General features: G+C 42.0%; 1 protein-coding gene across 4 annotated transcripts in view; it reads left to right on the plus strand.

Moving 5' to 3' along the window:
* The window catches only part of LOC148026398 (large ribosomal subunit protein eL20z-like), a 98,309-nt gene that overhangs the window by 14,954 nt on the left and 68,597 nt on the right, over positions 1-14,758 (plus strand). For all 4 annotated transcript variants that reach the window (XR_015692769.1, XM_087690443.1, XM_087690444.1 and 1 more), the window contains exon 3: positions 9,148-9,265. Coding sequence is in view for 3 of the 4 variants with exons in the window: in XM_087690443.1 (XP_087546569.1) it covers positions 9,148-9,265 (118 nt within the window). In the remaining variant the exon portion in view is untranslated. The remainder of the gene's footprint in view (positions 1-9,147; positions 9,266-14,758) is intronic.

Here is a 14,758-nt window from a genome sequence, read left to right on the forward strand (position 1 = left end):
TGTCTGAACGCAAGGTCTTCAGTTGCCGGCCAGAACGGTTCTCTTCAAAGAGAAGCCAATCCTTGAAGTGAGAGAAAGCCTCCAAATTCAAAGCCAAGAAATAGGCCCAAGTCATCCTGCTGTAGTCATCTATGATCAACATGAAGTACAAGCTCCCCTTTAGGGACTCGGTCCTCATTGGGCCACAAAGATCCGTTGATACAAGCTCCATGGGTGAAGTAGACCGCCTAGAAGCTTTGTTGGGAATCGCATCCCGATGTAGTTTCCCATGAATGCAGGAGACACATGGCTGAGGGCTCACCACTATGTCTGGCAATCCTTGGACAAACGAGCACTATGTCTGGCAATCCTTAGACAAACGCCTTCCGAAGGTACTCGTAGTTCAGGTGGCCAAACTGAGCATGCCATAACTCGAACTGTGTCTGAGAAGTAGGAAGAAGAGAAGTAAGAGCTAAAGAAGACTTCAATTTGTAGACGCCATTCTCCTCATATCTTGTAGAGAGAACCTTCCTCGATGCACGATTAAGGACTCAAACAGTATCATTGTCAAACTCCACCAAGAGGCCAAGAGCACAAATTTTATGGACCGAAAGTAAACGATACCCCAAACTTGGCACATGCAACATCTCAGAAGTGTGGGTACCACCATGTCCGTTTGGAATAAGCTGCATCTCACCCCGCACAACAATAGATAGAGAAGAGCTGTCTCCAATGAGAATCTGCCCACGCGAAGGTCGCAAATGGGCAACACCAACGGGAGGAGTCATGTGCTGGGAGGCACCACTGTCCATGATCCACTCACGAGCCTGGGGAGCTGCCATTCCAGCATCAGAAGTCTTCGGTGTAGAGTCCTCAATGACTGCTAAGTGTAGAAAAGCAGCTGATGAGGGTGTAGCTACCGCTCCAGAATCCTTCATGTCCTTCTTGGTGTCCTTATTGTCTTTGTCGGATCCTTCTTCCAATGACTGGTCTTTCCGCAAATATGGCAAGTCGATTTCTTCTCCTTATCCTTCTTGGATTTGTTGTCCTCCTCCTTCTTCTTTTGGTCCTTCCCCTTCTTCATAGAGGCTTGACCAACCAAAGCCTTCGATTTGGAAGCATTCTGTCCCTTCAACTGTTCCTCTTGGTCCAAGACCATAGGAACCAACTCTTCCCACCGAAGAGTTAACTCCCGCCCTGATGCAATAAGAGTGGAATAAAAGGTACCGAATCGTGGCGGCAACTGGGACAGTAAAGTGATCGCCATGTCTTCGGAGGAAATAGGCTCCCCCGCATTTTGAACCTGCTGCCAAAGCTTGTTGATGTGTTCCCGAAGCGAAGAAGACTTATTCACGGACAAGGTCGGCATCTATACCTCCAAACAAACCCTCTTCATCAGGGTCATCCGGTTGTACATCTGATCAAGCTCTAGCCATATCTCTCGAGCCACTGTCAAGTGCTTGATGTTAGCTATCACAGTTGTAGTGCAAGACAGAAATAGAAAAGATCGAATCCTGGCATTCACAAAACTGAATGAGATCGAATCCTGACAGAAATAGAAGAGAGTTTGGACTCATCCCTCACCGAGGGCTTGTTAATCTCCCCCATCCCCAGTTTCGCCAAATCATAAGACTCCAAAATGGCCAGCATCATCACTTGCCAGATGCGGTAATTGTCACCATCAAGCTTTTGATCCGATGGAAGAGCCGGTAGGACAGGCACCTTCCTGTCCATGATCGCTTGGAACTCCAAATCAGTCTCTGTAGACATGCTAACTTGCAATACCTGCACAAATGCAAAATCAGCCCTCTCTGATTGTGAAAACGCAGCCTTCTAGGACTGGTTCCTACACTGCCCAAACCTTCTTCACCCGCCGGAGGCGATGAAAAGGTAAAATCTGCAATGGAAGGCCTCAAACGCAGCCTTTCTCCCCTTCAGCAATAACTTGCAGCAAATTCACTGATTAGACTCCTTTTCCGCACACCCACGCTTGCTTCAGCCTTGATCTAATGCGCAGCCCTCCCACTCGCCCTCGAATCTTGGAAACACAGCCTTGTGTCGCGCTGAAATCTCCTCTTCAGATAGGTTCAGCCCTCAGTCAATCCATCTTCACCGCTCTGATGCCATGTCAGAGTGCAACGATGCGGAAGCGTAGGACAAAGACTGAGAGAAAGTGAACACACAGAGAGAGAGAGAGAGAGAGAGAGAGAGAGAGAGAGAGAGAGAGAGAGAGAGAGAGAGAGAGAGATGATTGGTGGTCTTCCGCTTGCTTCAGCTCTTTCAAAGCGCCGAATCTCCAATGGCAACTGTTTCTTTTGCACCACCACTGTGGAATCCGCCCGTCATCGTTTTATTTCTTGCCCCCTTGCTCAGAAAATCTGGTCATTCTTGTCAGCCGTCTGGCGAGCGGTGGTTGGTTTCTCGCTTCGCCCGTTTGATTGGGTTTTCGGGCAGCCCAAATATCCCACACCGACACAGCCACATATGAAGATCTTGTTTCACTTTCTTCGATATTGGGGCTGTTGGCACAACTAGACCATTCGGAATGCTTTCCTTTTTGATTCTGCTTATAATGTTCAACGGCATATTGCTAGGCTTAAAGGTTTCTTGTATTGGCAGATAGATCTTCTCCGACACTCTGACATCCTCTCTCGGGAGGACTTACGCCCTTGGCACATCACAATTTCCTCCGCGTCTTTGCCATGATTTTGTAACTATTTGGCCCTCTGGTTCTTGTAAACAGTCAGTTTGTACACATGATAGGGTAGAGCCATTGTGTATCTTGTAATCATGAAAACTTTTCGTAATTAATACAATTACCTTTTACGAAAAAGAGAGAGAGAGAGAGAGAGAGAGAGAGAGAGAGAGAGAGAGAGAGAGAAGAAGAAGAAGAAGACAGTGTAAACGCAGAAAATTTGCAGTGTAGTATGCTGTATAAGAGTGCAGAAATACACAGGGGCAGAGGAAATATCTACGTGTGTCTCCGACTTGATGACCTCGATCTCCGTCAGCCCGAGCATAGTCTGTCTCAGCCAACGATCTCAAGATCAGAATATGTATCATTGAATAATAATCAAGTGTGCACCAGGGGCTGGCTATTTATAGCCAGAAAAAATAGCAATCACAGTAGCAAGTCGACTGCATTAAATGCAGTCGACTGCACTTGAAATAATCAGAATTTGTTCGACTGTCCATAAAAGTGGTGCTTGTACCTGTTGTGCCATGTGGCACCTGTACGCTGCCTGCTGTCCGACTGTTGACGTGTCCTCTGCCGTACGAATGTCCAGGAAATGACTGTCTAACAATAGTACGGTGTCACATACAATGATATGCGTACTAAGAAACTCGATGAGGAGAGAGAGAGGATTGACAAGTCCCTTGAGCTCATGCGTGCTGGTTGGGGGAAGTATGGATGCTCTATTCTATCCGATGGATGGAGTGACCGCAAAAAAGGGGGATCATTAACATTCTCGTCTCTTGTCCACTTGGCATATACTTTTTACGAGTGGTGGATGTAGGCACAAGGGGAAGAAGAACCATGGGCTCATTCATGTATTGGCACATACGACAAGTCATCATTGAGGTAATGCTTCTAAATCCGTTATTTTGTAATCTCTCTTTTCGTTTAATCTCCTAAATTTATTCTAATTTCATCGTATATAATCTTGTAGGTTGGGCTGCAAAATGTGGTGCAAGTTCTCATGGACAATGTCTCGAATTGTGCATCTATGGGATGGAAACTTGAGATCGAGTTTCTCGAATTGTGCATCTATGGGGCAGAAACTTTGTCAACTCTAAGGTTCGATTTCTTACAATTTATCGCTCATACTCGGACTTGGAGTTGAAGAAGCCCTTGAAGACTTGGTTTGTGGTCATGTGGCTTCTTCTCGAGCGTCTCTATGACGTTCGCAAAAGGCTATAAAAAACAGTCGTGTTAGATGAGTTTAAGGAGTGGCTTGAAGGGGAGTCCACATCAAGCCAAGTGGAAGCAAAGGCCATTCAAAGGCTTCGCTTAAAGGAGGATTTTTGGATGGGTCTGAGAGGCGTCATTGTTGTCACTTCCATCTACAAGGTGCTTCGTATAACGGACATGTAGGGGGATTACTATTGGCCTTCTCGATCATCTTATGGTGGATGTGATGGAGGAGATACAATCATTGACTATCTTGGATGGGGAGGTTTCTTCTTCATGGTATTGTTTTTATTTCATTTTAAAAAAGTTTTCTTTTTAGTTTTAGAATCTATAATTCATATTGTCTCACTTTCTTTCTTTTCAAATTTCATCTCTAGATCTCCCTCTAAATCTCTATCATCTTACATCTATTGTAGTGATATCTTGGATATCGCCTCTAAAAGAGATGATATTCTCTTTTTTACGAAGAAAAGATAGAAGTGGATGAAGCGACCCATACATGGGTTTGCGACACTCTTGCATCCTGTCTTCAAAAAACCCTTTCTCTTCATAGATGCAAATGTCCTTGCCGATCGTGATGCCTTTCTTTCAAAGGCTTTGGCGGAAGAGCACCATGGTGCCTTCCTCCAAGAGCTCATCAATTATAGTGATCAAAAGGGCACCGCTTTTGTTTCTACCATTTGTTGAAAGTGGGAATTGTTGATGAAGCAGCTTTTTTGGTGGGAGTCATTTGGCTACCAAGTGCTTTCTCCAAAGAGTGGCCTTATGTATTCTTGCACAAGTTTGAAAATCTCTTCTCTTTTTTCATTTAATTCTAGTTACAAATTGCAAGTTTAAAGTTTAAACTAACTTTTTCTTCACATGGTTTAGGATCGTTTGTCGGGTGCATGTGAGAGAAATTGGTCCGCCTATTCCCTTGTGCACACCAAAATTTGTAATAAGCTTAGGACATGATAATCATAGCGACTAATTAATTGTCGTTCCAATTTACGCATACTATGCAACATGTATGAGATGTCTATGGCAAGACATGTATTGTATATCTAAATTTTATACTTTTTATTTTATAACTTTGTTCATAGATTATGAAATATATTTAGAGAAGTTTCATTTGTTTAATCTAAGTTTTTCATCATTTAAATGTATAGATAAATGTGAATTTACTTAGGCTTTCTACTAGCACACATAAAAGTGTGACTCGCGAGAGAAACTTGGAGGGGGGGGGGGGGGGGGGGGGGGGGGGCGCTTTACTTGGAGCTTGAGGAGATAGACCAGCGGGTCTCTTGCACTTGTGTACGCCGTGCCCATGTTATTTTCCATTGCGGCAGTAGCGATGGAGCTTCCACTTTGGCGTCCACATCGGCTGCCCGTGATGCTCGTGGGGCCCTCAGATGCTACACGATGCGTAGGAGTGGCTTGAGAAGTACTCCTTGTTTGGCCTAGGAGGACATACTTATCACCATCTCTCACATAGAGCTTAGAGAGCCTGAGTATAATGATGAGGGTAATGCCATTAGTGAGGGTGATTTTGTTGAGGAGGGTGATGGCTTCTCAAGCAGCGATGAGGATGCTTCCACCTTCGATACCGATTGAAATAAGCACCTACAGTAATCATGTATCTTGATTCAGATTGAGCCATGGATGGTGGCTTTTATCTCAATCCATTTTTGTATACTTTTTGTATGAGATTGCACATCTGGCTCATAATAAGGTTGTTGGTTTCATTGTTCATACTACACTCTTGTGTCTTGACTCTTGAGTCTTGTTTCAACTCTCTTTTGCACTTTTGACTTGAATCTCTAAGTTTATGTTTTAACTTTTAAGTCTAAACATTAAGCATAGACTTAAAATTATATGTATTTTTTCTTTCATTAGACGTAACATCGGAAGTAGGTCCAAGATTTATTAGTCCAATTAATACCGTACTAGCATCGGACTGTACTAATTGGACGCCATCGTAGGTGACAACCTTGGCCCTTGTAAGGTGTCTTCCTGCTGTTCCCTGTTTGTTGAGCCTCCTAAATTAGGGTTTGTATGTGGGACACTAAAACTCTCTAGGACCACATTTGTTTTAAACAAAAAGGTCAAACTCATTAATAAATTTGATTTTTGGGGCTGTATGATTAAAGCTGATGCTTTTTTAGCTTGAAATTCCAGCCATTGTTGAAGAACAATTGAAGAAATTGCTGCTGAAACCCTAATGTGTAGCATCTTGATTAGCTTGAGCCCACTCTCCTTATCCATGCCTTACACATTGATAGGTTGCACCTCTAGGACGAGATATATTTGGTTGTCTTATGTTGCCACAAAACTACCAAGGAGTTAGTCGAGTTTCTTTGTGATGTTGGAAAGGGATATTATTTATATTGTTCCTTGATATAATGGCTGTAGTGCATCAAAGTTCAACCAACAAGTACTCCCAAGTCCTCAATCTTGCATGTTATTCTTATGTGAGAGAAGGTTTGGTCAGTACAAGTTGTGCTGGACAAAGAGAGAGTACTCCATGACTCTAGTATTTGGTAAGATTGTGGGGCAATTCCCCTCGGTTCAGCTTCATGATTGGCTTTAGTTTTCTCTTCTTATTTTCCCCTCACACATTGTTGAGGTTGCTCTTTAGGACAAGAATTATTGATGGCCTGGCCTACTTTACCTGAAGCTACCCAAGGGCTGGTTGAAAAGTCCCAGGTGGCTTTGTGATGCAATATTATTTAATGCTGCTTAATAAACAGGCTTTATTGCAATGTAGTTTGACTTACATCATTGTATTCTTGATTGTGCAAACATTGTACTTTTCCCATGGAGTACAACCTCTTAGTGAAGGACTTCAGTTGCCTCTTTTAATATAGTACATCCATAATTGGTTGATAATCATAATTGGGATGGCAGCTGGCTGTTTCGAATGTTTAGGTGGCAATAATGAACCTTTGCAGGGTCATCTCTACTTGAGAGATTGTGGTTGGTGATACCTTGATTTGTATGTAGATGATCTTTGTGGTCAGCCAAACCAGTCTGTTCTGGGTGGAGGCTACATATGGAGAGACCCAATAGTGGGAGACCCCTTGTTTGGTAGAGCCCACTCTTGTGTGTTGAAAAACAATGGTAGATTAGGGGTGTATTGAAACTCCATCTTTAGCATGGTAACATTTGCTTTATTAATGATGTGATCAATGATATATATGGCTGAGAGTTTCCATCAGATCGGGATTCTCAATCAGAGAAGGTGAAGGAAAAATGCAGGGGTGCATCGTCATCTTTAGAAGAGGTAGAGATGATTCAGGAATGCCCCTCTGAAGAGCCTCTGAGCCAAATCAATTGTACACTAGAGCCTATTTAAAGGCACATGTCAATACATTTGTTAGTGTGTGTGGGTCGACCAAATCTCTTCTATCTTATCTCATGGATCTTTATCACATTGATCCTGACTAATTTCAATGTTGTATCAGAGCCTCTCTCTCACTCTTGCCTTTCTTTTATCCCATCATCTGTCAAACCAAGGTTTCTAACTTTTTGAAACATTTCTAGTCAATAAGCATAGCTCCATTCTCAAGCTCAAAACTCCAAATTTGCCAACCAAAATTATGGCAAGCTTCCGTGAGAGTGCAGAACAAAAGAAGTCATGAACACGAAGAGAGAGACAAGGTGAATGAACAGATGGTGCCATGAAAGAAGAGATGAGGAATCCATCCCTTTGAAGAAGGGGGAGTGGAGGGGGAAATGGAGGAAAAGGTCTGCTTGTTCTAGTGATCCGTCATGACAGAATCCTTGAAAAAGGAAGAAAGGGGGTGAGGGTCTTCTGAAGAGGAGCTTGCTGGGGGTATGAAGCTTCCACACATGGAAGAAGGGATAACCAGCAAGGTAAAACGCAAACGAGGAGGCCCAAAGCTTGCTGAAGATGCTGTGAGTGGATGAGGATTGCTGAGATGAGTTTGCCAAAGTGTCATTGAGAGGCTCTAGGCAAAGAAGATCACAAACGGGTCTGCAGGGACAGCTGGGGTAGTAGAAAGCACAGCATACAAAGAAGTGCAACAATAATCCCTTGCAGAAGCACATTTGGCAATGATACAATGTGACTGAGCATGCAGGAGTGGAAACAAAACTGAGATAGATGGAATGAACATAGAGACGAGAGAACAAAACCTGAATGATGCTTGAACAAAACTAGGGCTTAATAAAGAGCTGATGATGGCACTGCCCTTGCATGATTGCCCGAAGGGCAGGTGAATAAGGGTGCTGGACAAGAGAAGCAGGAGAAGGAGAATCTTAACGATGAGGAGAGAGATGAGAGAAAATATAAACATGGAGCTCTGGCACTGTCATGCCTGTCAGTCTTTTCATCCCTGACATGTGAGGTGGCAGCAATACAGTGGGCTCCCTGGTTTGGTTGCTTTCTGCTCACCCAGGCCTTCCCAGCATTAGCTCTTGATGCGTGGCATTTTTCTGGAGTGCATCTGCTACAGCCCTGACCTGCATTAAATGCAGGTGGGTCAGCTTGCTGTTATTTCCCTATTTCTGTTATCAGATCTTCAGTCTGATGGGACATGTCTTTACATGTGCAACCTTAACATGATTGCAGACATGTCAACTGCATGTGAGTTCAGAAGTATCTATTGTAGCATTCATTCCAATTAATTATCATGACAATTTGTGTTGTAAACTCTCGGCAGGTATGAACGCAACAGTTGGAAGGATAGAGACAATGCCACTTCTGAAAAAGTTTTATTGGTCACCGCAATGGCATAGGGTTGAAGCTTTATATTTTATGGCTAGAATTTGCAATCGTCATTTGTATTATTTGGTACAATGGTCATTCACTTTCTAGCATAGTAGCGGAAAAGCAAGGTCTCTTTCTGGTCAAATACATTGCTGGCTTATTCTATGCACTCAAATCCATAAACACGGGGCACTCCAGCTTGGAGCTATCATGATTCACATTTCTCATGCACGTTCTATTGCTAGTCATGCTGATGTTTATTGTGATTCTTAGGAGTCAATCACCTTCTCTCTGTTCCTACTGCTGCAGATTGTTTGCTTATGATAGGCTTATGTACTTGTTTACTTTTAATGGTTCCATTTCCTTTCAAGAAAACTTTCAACATGCATGCACTACAGTTACATTACAATGGTTGTCTGCTTTGCAAGGCAACCTATGCTTATATCATGTTCTTCTAGTTTTGGATGTGGAAAGCTGTTTCCCAGCTTTCCACATCCAAACCTTAAAGCATTTGGATTAAAGGGCTTTCATGTTTGTTCCACAGGACTGCAAAGCAATGGAGACTATGTTGTTTTAGAGGACGGGGAGAATGACCTGTATCCATCTAGTGGAATATTTGATCAGCCACTTCCATGCTGTGGTTGTGGGATTGGTTGGTTTTCGTAAGTTTTTGAAGCTTTTACAATTAATGCTTGCATGTCTTTGTGTGTGTCTTTGAATATAGGTTGGTATTATGCCAGATTGGCGTAATATAAGGCTCTGCTTGTTTTGTGTTAGGTTTTACAGTAAATCAGAGTTTTAAAGCAATTATACAAGATTCACAAGTTTATGGTTGGCCAGTAGATTTGAATTAATCTAGAGCATGGAAAAGCTAGACTTGCAGGGAAAATGAGGGTGATGGGGCTGCAGTCTGTAGTCTGTTTAAGGGATGAATAGGTACAGGGCACTGGGATGAGTTATCCCCACTCCAACTGTGTTGCGCAGGGGAATAGTTACAAGTGGGACGAGTGGGGCTAGCTTGATGTGAAGGCAGGTGAGGTCAGGAGAGGCGGCCACGGATGCTCAGTAAAATTAGGTTACAAACAAAAGGATAGTAGGGCTATCCAACCATTAAGTTGCATTTTTGAAAGAAGGTTATAGGAAGCAATTGGCTTTCTTGTCTGTTTTTTATGTCTGCATAGATTCTGCTGGATTTGTTTGTGCATGCGACTCCTAGCCATGGCATGTCTTTCTAAGTAGTTGTCAATCCAACCTACTGTGGTGTGACAGGGGTGTCAATCCTGAATAGAGTGTATTTTGGGCCCTGACCTCATTTCTGTATGTTTCAGCAGTTTGTCCTACCATGTGGGGCCACTGACAAAAAGGGTACAACTTTCGTTTAACTCTCTCTTAAGTCCGTTCATGCACTTCCCAAGTTTGCTGAACTAGCTAAATGTCGGTTAGACCATCCCATCACAAAGCACAAAGTTTTTATTACAAGAAGCATAGTTTGGGAACATTTTTTGTCTATTATCTGTCAGAAGTTTTGATCCATCTAGTTATAAGGACATCTATGGGATACTTGAGGCACTCTAGCTCTTAATGTGAAAATAACTGGCCATTGCTTGTTCAGCCATACTATCATGGCCATTCTGCCAATATCCCTATCTCCACCTGGACTGATTATGTGGCTTTTTTGCCAATAGGGACCTCATTTGGTAAAGAGGATTTGGATGGCTAGAGTAGATGATATCCCACTAGTACTAGGCCCATGCTTGGATCAAGTTGCAAAACCCTAGCATTTATCACACCTCACAACTAAGGATAGGCATTTGATTCCCTCAGAATTGTAGAGCCATTCTAGAACAATTTATACTTGGGGCTAGCAATCGATTGGGCCTTAGCTTCCAAGCCTCAAGAACTTGCATCCAATGATATCAATCCACAATCCTCAGATCCGTATGACGAGCTATTCCAAGGCTAAACTCTAAGAGTGACTCACCTCAGCCATAGAAGCAGTGTACCTTAGGTTGTTTGGGCTAGCAATTGATTGGGCCATAGCTTCCAAGATGCAAGAATTGGCATCCAATGACATCAACCCACAACCCTTAGTGTCTAGGATGAGCTATACCAAGGCTAGACTCCAAGAGTGAGGACTCCTCCCTTAGAAATGACCCCATGGGTCCTTATAGATTTCCTTAAGGTTCCCTAGCTTAACCTTCTAAATTCCGATTCTCTTCTTAACCTTCCCAACTTAACCTTATTATCTTAATTTACTTCACTTTGGGCACTGCCAAATTTCTAGCCTTTGATTATTCTAATTGGGAAACCTAACCGTATGGCTTGGGCTATAACACTCTGCATGTTCTACTCTATCAGTAGTGATGCCAAGATACTGAAACTATGAATTGACTTCCAAGTAGCTCTCTTAGGACAAACCTTTAACTTGATCCATGATGTGATTGCATGCACCAATGTGATTTTGTAAAGTTGTACATTCTCCTAACCAAACAATATAGTGAGGATTACCAAGCATATCCATTGTTGATGTGGCCATTCCCTTTGGATGACCACTTTCTACACATAGTTTGAAGACATGCACAACTGAGATTTTCAAAAGATTATTCATTATAGTTTGCCAAGTACATGATTAGTGTGTCATCCCTTTACTTAGGCAAACATATAGAGCTTCTAAGAAAGATCCTCTATGATTAATTCAAGTAAATCATGATTCTCTATGATAATTCCCTTGAAACGAACTTGTGATCTAGCTATTGATTGCATTGTGACCTCTATTTATCATGAACATATTGATCACATTGCGACTTTAAAAGAGTTGGCAGAATATTATAAAAGGATTCAACTTGATGTTGGGCAAGTAAGGTTAAAGTTCTATATGACTCAATTCTGCATACTTGATGCATGCTAACACTTATATAAAGGCTTTTGGACGTCCAAGTTTACCATCTCCAGTGCTAGTTCATAATGCAATAGTACTCAACTACCTATCTTTTAGTAACCCAATCTAGTGTTGTGATCACCAACATTTTGAAGGGTCTTTCCTTTTGAAGTTGTTGACACATCTCATCTCTAGGCAAATCTAGTTTTACTGCATCGTTAGAGGGAGAGAGACATTTGTTGATTTCTCTATGGACTAGATGGTGTTGACCGCTAAAGAGAGAGGAATATAGTAACACTACCCTGGTTGCTTTTCGAGAAGATTTGAGGAATGGTGTCCCATCTTGTTCCAGAATCTCACATTATGCACAATGTTCATTGTTATGTTGTGACAGCAAGTAGGAGGAAAATGGGATCATGACTAGACAAAAGATGTTCATTTTTCTTTGCTCAAGCTAGGAAGCAACACTTGCAATGTTGATGCTTGAAAGGGTTGATGGCTACATAGATTATGGGATGGGTGAGGATACACTAGGGTTTTTATAGAAAACATCGAGATTGTATGAACATGACAAACAACTTCACTAAAAACAATACAAAAGAAGAAAGAGAATGAATGATGAATGGTGAAATGGAAACTCAATAGAGAAATTGAGTATGCAAGGGATGATACAATGCATCTTGAAGGAACAGAGGGCTGTCCAACATCCACTCTCTCTTGTGGGAGCATATCATCCTTCAAAATAGTTCCTAAGTGTAGCAAATCACCAATGCTCAAAGTTAGATTATGAGGAGGAGATGGCAAGCAGCAACATGCACTAGAGGAGAGCCAAAATGCAGCAATCACTGATATGGAGAGGGACTCTAAGGCTGAGGAGGCACTGGATGACAGCAAAACAGAGCTGCTTGTCGACGTGGAGCAGTCCAGCGCAGAAATGCAGACCCCAATCTTGATTCTTACTAATGAGCAGAGGATGCTGGAAAGGCCAAAACATAGCAGCTGGATGGTGTCTTAGGGGTAAGGCAGCAGGGTGTAAAGAAATACTTTTCTATACATAACAAACACAATCATATGACAAAGCATAGAATGATACTTAACCGAGTTACAATTAGTGTCATGAGGACATGTATTTTTGAAGCCTCACTTAACATGTGGATTAATTTTTAATCACAAGGTTAAGTAAACGTTGCACAGGTGAGGTGTAACTGGGGTTAGAGTAAATTTACAAGCCCGAGACTCGAGGAAATCATGGGATGTCAAAGGCAGAAGTTGCTATAAGTTATGCCACACAGGTACTTGGTGGTATCTGGTGCCAATTGTTGGCCTAGGTCATCCACTTGGCCATAAGTGTTAGTTGGTGACACTAGAGAACTGGCATTTAATGGTACCTAACGCCAATTTGATGGTCAAAGATGGCGTAGAGACACTTGGGAATGAAAGTTGCCTAGCCAATTTAATTATTGGCCAGTCAAATTATTTTTCAAGGTACCAAAATAATTATTAGATTAATTTTCAGTATTTAAAGGCTGAAAATTAATATTTAAGTATGAAAAATACCGGAAAAACCATTTGGGAAGGCTGCCACTTGTCAAAAATGCCCATACAAGACTAAAAAAAGTCTTTAGAGGTTGGAGAAATGCATTTTTATAAATTCAGCCTGCAAGAAGGAGGGAGGAGAGGCTACTGGTCTGATTTGCAGCCATTGGAGGACCTTTTGAGGCTGCCAAGGGTAGGAGAAGACCAATCAATAGCAGGAGACAGCATCTACAGGCTGTTAAGTCAGGGCAGCAGCAGTAAATGACTGATTTTCTTCAGTTCTTTGCATCTACAAGCTGTTGTGGCAAGGCAACAGCTGCATTAGACTGATTTTCAGTTATTCTTCATGACAAAACTCTGAATTTTCTCTCTCTACAGCTTTCCCTCTCATCTCCTTGCCATTTTAAAGCCTTGCTCTGAAGATCTCAGCATTTGGACCCTTGGAGGTTGAGAAATTTCAGATTTCTCTACTATAAACCCTAATTTGCAACAGAAATTAGGGTTTAGCAGTAGCCTCGGGAAGTGTGCCAAAAATTGAAAGCTCCAAGACTTGGATTCAATAGGGCTGAAGTTGTTTTTAGCCCATTCAAGTGGAGGGACCAGCAAATAATTGAATTTGGGGCATTTTCCATCTTCATCAAAGTGGGTGAAGGCCAATTGATTACCCAAATCAAGGGGCAAAATAGATTGAAGACTTGCTGGTCACTTTGGAGAGCAAGGGGAGTTGAAATACCAAAAGGGATTGGGAGAATCCCATTGTAAATCAACTTCTTTTTCAATAAAGCTAAAGAAATACCGAAAGGGGCACCAATTTTGGGGCCAATCGGGCGCGCATTGTCCAAGATTAGTAGGTAAAGTTGTATTTTTGGATTTGCATTATTGTTTGCTATTGTAATTAAGTTGTAATCAAGGATTTACCACCCATTTACGGAAGGAAGGCTGGCTTCAGTTAGGCTAATGTAGAGACAATAAACATTGAAGAAGATAATGAATGAATGAATGCTAAATATGTACGATGCTCAATGCAACAAATTGAGAGTGTGCAATGGAAGAAGTAATAGAGAGAGAGAGAGAGAGAGAGAGAGAGAGAGAGAGAGAGAGAGAGAGAGACTTTGCAAGAAAAGAAGAAAAGAAATCTGCATTGAACAAGGAAAGAATCGTGAATATAGAGGGCTGATCAGCCCTTGCACCATAGTTGTCAGGTATGAACAGTATGATAAAATACGGTACTAAATGGTTCCTTATGATTTTATAAGGTACGGTACGATATTAGTACGAAAGAAAATTTAACATGATTTTTTTTAAAACCACAAATAATTAAATGATAGAATACATGTTTAAAGTGGAAATAGCCATTTCATTACAAAATAAGATGAATACATGGGGTGACCATCTGGCATCGCGGTTGCATGGGCTGCACAACATGCGATATAACTATAGTCTAGACTCTAGTGTGTCATAGTGGCATCATGCATGTGGATACAATGATAGTAGATACAAAAAAGAGAGAGACCTATGAATCTATGATGAGGCATCACTATCATTATCATGATCATCATGATCATCATCATCCGAACCATTTGAGTGCTCATCAAGAGAGTTTGAAGATGACTCCTCGGCATTGGATGATGAGATACACTTATTCTCATCCTCACTGATGAGGTTAGCATCATCATTAAATGATGGCTCCCTAGGTGGCGGTTGTGTAGGCAAGGGGGGGATGTCATCATGGGGCACAGGA

Source organism: Lygodium microphyllum, chromosome 13 (assembly GCF_053477565.2).
Source record: "Lygodium microphyllum isolate KBCC chromosome 13, Lygodium_microphyllum_v1.1.10, whole genome shotgun sequence".
Classification (NCBI taxonomy): domain Eukaryota; kingdom Viridiplantae; phylum Streptophyta; class Polypodiopsida; order Schizaeales; family Lygodiaceae; genus Lygodium; species Lygodium microphyllum.